Source organism: Mus caroli, chromosome 7, assembly GCF_900094665.2.
Source record: "Mus caroli chromosome 7, CAROLI_EIJ_v1.1, whole genome shotgun sequence".
NCBI lineage: Eukaryota > Metazoa > Chordata > Mammalia > Rodentia > Muridae > Mus > Mus caroli.
In genome coordinates, this window is record NC_034576.1 from 142,660,741 (window position 1) to 142,667,142 (window position 6,402).

The 6,402-nt window shown below is 39.9% G+C and overlaps 1 protein-coding gene across 1 annotated transcript in view; it reads left to right on the forward strand.

Annotated features, from left to right (window-relative positions):
- Nucleotides 1–6,142, forward strand: part of LOC110298429 (olfactory receptor 13A1-like) — a 47,723-nt gene extending 41,581 nt beyond the window's left edge. Inside the window, exon 3 of the mRNA XM_021167673.1 lies at nt 5,103–6,142. Within this exon, the coding sequence (XP_021023332.1) occupies nt 5,186–6,142 (957 nt within the window). The 5' untranslated portion in view covers nt 5,103–5,185. The remainder of the gene's footprint in view (nt 1–5,102) is intronic.
- The last annotated feature ends 260 nt before the right edge of the window (nt 6,143–6,402 follow it).

A 6,402-nucleotide genomic window follows, 5' to 3' on the forward strand; every position in this document is an offset into this window, starting at 1 on the left:
TGACCTTCTGCATAATATCTCTTCCTCCCTCTGTCTAATCCTCCACATTATTTCATTTGTCTTATTTAATAATGTCCTTCTTATCTCTCCACATGTTGTCTTACTAGATGCTTCTTCTGTGAGTATTCCAAAAGAAGCACACATATTTAAACCTTAAAAGGTAATATCTACACGTGAGAGAAAGCAGGGAATGTTTCTCCTTCCAGGTCAGGGCCACTTCAGGATGATTGCTTCCGGCTCCATTCATTTTCCTAAATCTTCATAATTGTATTTGTCTTAACAGCTGAGTGATGTTCCATTTTGTAAATACCACATGTTCACTCCCTGTTCATCACAGAATGAACATTTATGACATTTCCATTCCAGGCTACTATGAATAGAGCAGCGATGAGCATGTAAGAACAAGTGTTGTTTCATTAAGGTATGTAGTCCTTTGGGTTTATGCTTAAAAGTGATATACCTGAAGTATGTACTATATCAGTTTCCATCTTTAATGATCCGCCATACTGATTTCCATAGTAGCTGTACCAGTTTACATTCCCACTAGTACTGAATAAATATTTTCCTTTCCCTACATATTTGCTAGCATTGCCTGTCTTTTTTCCCCTTGTTCATTATGACTGGAGTAACAGTTATTCTCAAAAAAAGTTTTAAATTGCATTTCTCTGAGGACTTAGCATGTTGAACATTTTTAATTACTTTTGTTTTTTTATAGTCCAGCCATTGGCCACCTCCCAGTCTGCCTCCGAAAGTTCTTCAGCTCATTCTTCCTCCTTTTTTTTCCAAGAGGATGTCCCCATACTGCTAAGCCTCTCCCCTCCTTGAGGCCTCAAATCTTTCAAGGATTGGGTGTGTCTTCTCCCACTGATGCCAGATCAGGCAGTCTTCTGCTGTGTATGTATCTATCGGTCAACCTCAAGGAACCCTACTTTAGTCCAGTGGCTGGGTATAAGTATCTGTGTCTTTCTCAGTCAGCTGCTTATTGGACCTCTCAGAGGACAGCCAAGCTAGTATTTGTGTTACATCTTTTGAAATTTTTCTGCTTAGTTCCGGTCCCCAGGTCAGTTGGGATGTTTATTTTCTTGTTTGAAGCTTTTAATTATTTGCATATTCTATATATTAACACTCTGTCATATGTCTAAATGGTAAAGATTTTGCCATTCTGTAGCATAGCTCTTAACTCAAATGATGGTTTTCTTTGCTCTACAGAAGCATTGCTGTTACAAGTGAGCCTCTTTGTCAATTATTAATCTCAATGAATACGGAACAATGGTTCTGTTCAGAAAGACCTTTCCAGTGACAACAAGTTTTCTCCTTTGTCATTTTCAGAATGTTGGGTCTTAGGTTGAGGTCTTGATCCACTTGAAGTCTAGTTTTATAAAGATTAATGATAAGTAATTAGTGTAATTCTTTTGTTGGTTTCTTTTTAATTAATTAATGTGATTATTTATTTAACTTATATCCCAATTTCGTCCTCCCTACCAGTTTCCCCTCAGAGAGTTCCTCCCCCCCTTGCTCCTCCCCTTCTTCTCTGTGAGGGTGGAGGCCCACCTTGAGTTTCCCCTACCCCAGCAAATAAAGTCTCTCCAGGACTAGGTGCATGCTCTCCCACTGAGACCAGATAAGGCAGCCCAGTTAGGGGAGAATATTCCACAGACAGGTAACAGCTTTAGGAACAGCCCCACTTCAATTGTTGGGAGGACCCACATGAAGACCAAGCTGCACATCTGCTACATATGTGCAAGGGGCCTAGGTCCAGCCGGTGTATGCTCTTTGGTTGGTGGCTCAGTCTCTTAGAGCCCTCAAGTGTCAGATTAGGTGACTCTATTGAGCTTCCTGTAGAGTTCCCATCCCCTTCAGGGCCTTCAATCTTTCCTCCAACTCTTCCATAAGTGTCCCCCAACCTCTGTCCAGTGTTTGGGTGTGAGTATCTACATCTGTTTTAGTCATCTTCTGGGTAGAGCCTCTTGGAGGACAGTTATGCTAGGCTCCTGTCTCTAAAAATAAGAGAGTACTCTCAAACCTAACCCAGAAACACATCAAAAACATGATCCAGCATGATCAAGTGGGCTTCATCCCAGAGATTCAGGGATGGTTTAATATATGAAAATCATCAACATAATTCTACATATAAACAAATTGAAAGAAAAAACACATATGATCATCACATTAGATTTTGAAAAGGCCTTTTGACAAAAATCTAACACCAATTCATGTCACAAGACTTAGAGAGATCAGGGATACAAGGCACATACCTATACATAATAAAAGTAGTATACAGCAAGCCAGTAGCCACATTAAATTATATGGAGAGAAACTTATAACAATCCCACTAAAATAAGGAACAAGGCAAGTCTACCCACTCTCTCCCCATCTATTCCATAAAATACTTGAAGTACTAGATAAGAGCAAAAAAACAACAAAAAAGATCAAGAAGAAGTACAAAACAGGAAGGAAGAAGTCAAAGAGAACTCATACAGCTGATAAACTCCTTCAGTAAAGTGACTGGATACAAAATTAACTCAAAACAAAAATTAGTAGCCTTCCATTATATAAAAGATGAACAGACCATGAAATAAATTAGGGAAATAGTTCTTTCTTTCTCTTTCTTTCTTTCTTTCTTTCTTTCTTTCTTTCTTTCTTTCTTTCTTTCTTTCTTTCTTTCTTTCTCTCTCTCTTCCTTCCTTCCTTCCTTCCCTCCTTCCTTCCCTCCTTCTTTCTGTCCTTCCTTACTTCCATTATTTCTTTCTTTCTATTAAACACTCACCCAGTCCCACCTCACAGAGACCCTCCTGGCAGTTTTTACAATAGCCACAGTAATATAAAATAGCCTCACCTAACTCTATCAAAGCAAGTGATAGTATAATTCTTCAATGTGTAATCAACAGGTTTGACCATGATCATTAGTCAAAAAGGTTTTGTTTTTCTTTTCTCTAGTGTGTACTTTTTTTCTCCTTTGAGGTAAATTATGTATCCATAAATTTATGGAGATAAGTCTGGCTCCTCAATCACCTGATGGATTCCATTTCTCTGTCATTGCTTTTTAGAGGTGTCATTTATAAATCTGTTATTTCTCATCTTGTTATATGTGCTATTGGTAACAAAAATCAATCAAAAGTAAAAATTTTAATGGATTTCAATTATTCTTTAATTTTTGTCTTTACCTCGGCCTGAGGTGTTCTTAATCAGTGCTCTCCTGGGAAGGTGCTGAGTGTCACTCATAGACTTATCCGGACTATCAGGAGTATAGTCCAAAATCCAGGCTTGCTTGATTAGCCAGACAGATTCAAAATATGCCAGGACAATATAAGAAATTTACACCTGAATTCCTTTTTCTGTAGATCAACTTGAAATATCAAACTGTATATTGGTGCTCTCTAGTACAATACAACATTGCAAATACAAAACAACATTGCAATACAAAAAGACTATTTGCTGAAAATTGACACTGCAAATAATTGCCACAAAAATGTTTACATATGGTCAGACCCAACACTGTCCTTATGGTTGAAGACATCAAATACATCATTTGAAACCTCCAGTTTTAATAAAGGTAGAATAATGTTTAAAATTCAACATGTATGATCAAGATAAGGCTTTGATATCACTGTGATCAAAGATAAGACTTTGATATCACTGTGTTTGAGAAAATAGGTTTGAGGCACATTACAGAAACAATACAGCAGATAAAGTGTGACCAAAGAAAATGAATGCAGTGTTAGGATATGGGTGTAGGACAAAGTGTGGAAGTGCTGAGCACCACTGGATTGAGTAAGTGGAACACACTGCACTGGCTGATATGCCATGGATGTGCTCAGTTATGAAGGAAAATATCCTTTTATATTGGGCACTGAAGGAGCTGCAAAGCAAAGACTATTTGCTGAAAATTGACACTGCAAATAATTGCCACAAAAATGTTTACATATGGGATAGAGTATGTTTACAGAGGAACTCAGGAAACCCTTACAAAAAGCGAATAGGTTATGTCAGATGAGACTTCTGTATCAAGCAATAGAATGTGGTTTGCTGAAGGACTTGAGAGAGACAGAGAATTTGTACTAGGGCCCGAAAGCTAATGATCTAAAAGTGCACACTCTATACTTCTTGAGTGATAAAGGAGAAAACTGGAAATGTTGAAAAGGAAAAGAATTCATTAATTATGAAAAACTTAAAGAAATTGGGAATACGTTACAATCCTGGGAAAATCATACTTGCAAGCTTAGAGGGTAAGTTGGACGAGAGGGGTGAGAGGATGTGGAAGAACATATTTGTCATATAGAACAGTAAGCTACTGAGGATCTTCCATGGGCATAGGGTAAAGGTAAAAGGTGGCTCAGAGGATCAAGCTGAACTCTATAAAATCAACATCTAAAGCACCAGGGAGGCAGTGACAAGATTCTGTGCATGCCAGTGAAATCACACAGGAACATCTGTAGACTGTGGCACTGATTTCACTTCTGGGTGTGTTGACTTTGATATCACTGTGTTTTGTTCAGACGAAAAGAAACAGAAATACAATCTCTCTTTAGGCTGGGATTTTTGAGAAATGCTCTCTGGGGTAAGTGGGTTGAGTTGAATCAGGATAGTTTCATCCACAGGAGAAGTCACATATCACAGTAAGTTGAAACAGGAGATACATGTCTCCACAGCCAAAGACACAATAATTATCAATTTTCAGTGGGTAGAAGAGAAATACTTTTCCAAATATTGAAGAAAAAAAGTGACTTAGCATCAATAGGCCAGGTATGAAGGACAGTGTAAGAGTCATCTCATTGTGTTGTTCCTTTAAAGTTGCCATTACATGGAGAATACCAGCTGTGGGAGGAGGGGCTACTGTTTCCATCACTGTCAGGAGCACATAGTGCTTTCAGGTGATGTAGAAGAAAAGCACAGGCTGGAACTGAGCTAGGAATGCTAAACTCATTTCACATGTACAAAAGGATGGGAGAGGAGCAGATATCTTTGTTGATCCAAACCTACAGGGAGAGATTTCTAGTTGACAATTCAACTGTGAACTAAATACCAACAGGTATGGTACGAAAATAGGGGATGAGAGGCTTCGCAGATGCAAATACACTTACTCTTTGCCTTTCTGAGAGCAGAAAATTGTGAGATGATCACGTTTCAAAATGAGACTTTGGCATAATAAAGTGTAATATTTTCTAGGAAGCCAATTCACACCTCTATGAACTGGATAATCCACACAACGATGGTCAGTCCCAACCAGACAGTAGTGACAGAGTTTGTGCTGCAAGGGTTCTCAGAGCACCCTAGTCTAAGACTGTTCTTGACAGGCTGCTTCCTGTCCCTCTACACAGTGGCTTTAATGGGCAACATGGTGATCATTGCTTTGATCACCTCCAGCACTGGGCTCCACAGTCCCATGTACTTTTTCCTGTGCAACTTAGCAACCATGGATATTATCTGCACCTCCTCTGTGCTGCCCAAGGCACTGGTTGGTCTACTGTCTGAAAAAAATACCATCTCCTTCCAAGGATGCATGGCCCAGCTCTTCTTTCTTCTGTGGTCTGGATCCTCTGAGATGCTGCTGCTCACAGTCATGGCCTATGACCGCTATGTGGCTATCTGTTTTCCCCTCCACTACAGCTCTAGAATGAGCCCACAGCTGTGTGGGGCCCTGGCCATGGGTGTATGGTCCATCTGTGCACTAAATGCATCTATCAACACTGGTTTGATGACAAGGCTGTCATTCTGTGGCCCCAAGGTCATCACCCACTTCTTCTGTGAGATTCCCCCACTCCTCCTGCTCTCTTGTAGTCCTACATATGTAAATAGCGTTATGACTCTTGTGGCAGATGCCTTTTATGCAGGCATCAATTTTGTACTTACCTTGCTATCCTATGGCTGTATCATTGCCAGCATCCTGCGCATGCGTTCTGCTGAGGGCAAGAGAAAGGCCCTTTCTACCTGTTCATCCCACCTCATTGTGGTCTCAGTGTACTACTCATCTGTGTCCTGTGCCTATATCAGGTCTGGTTCCAGCTACAGCCCAGAAAGAAGCAAATTTACCTCAGTTTTGTACTCAATCCTGAGCCCAACCCTCAACCCCCTCATCTATACACTGAGGAACAAGGATGTCAAGCTTGCCCTGAGAAGACTCTTGCCCTCTTTCTCAAATTAAGCAGAGATATGTAGGCTATTCTCCAGGCCTGCACAGTTCCTAAAATGCTCTCCTAAGGGAAGCCTCATGGAGCCGGGGTGTCCCTATTGTTCCTTTAGAAAACCTCTGTCTGATGAGAAGACTGGACAATTCTACTCACCATAACTTCCTTGAGTCAGTGTAAATAAAAACAGGAGCTTCATCTCCTGACAAAAACAAATCATTTCAAAAGTAAAATGTATTTAAATAGGGATTCCATGTTCCTAGGCTGAAAGATATTC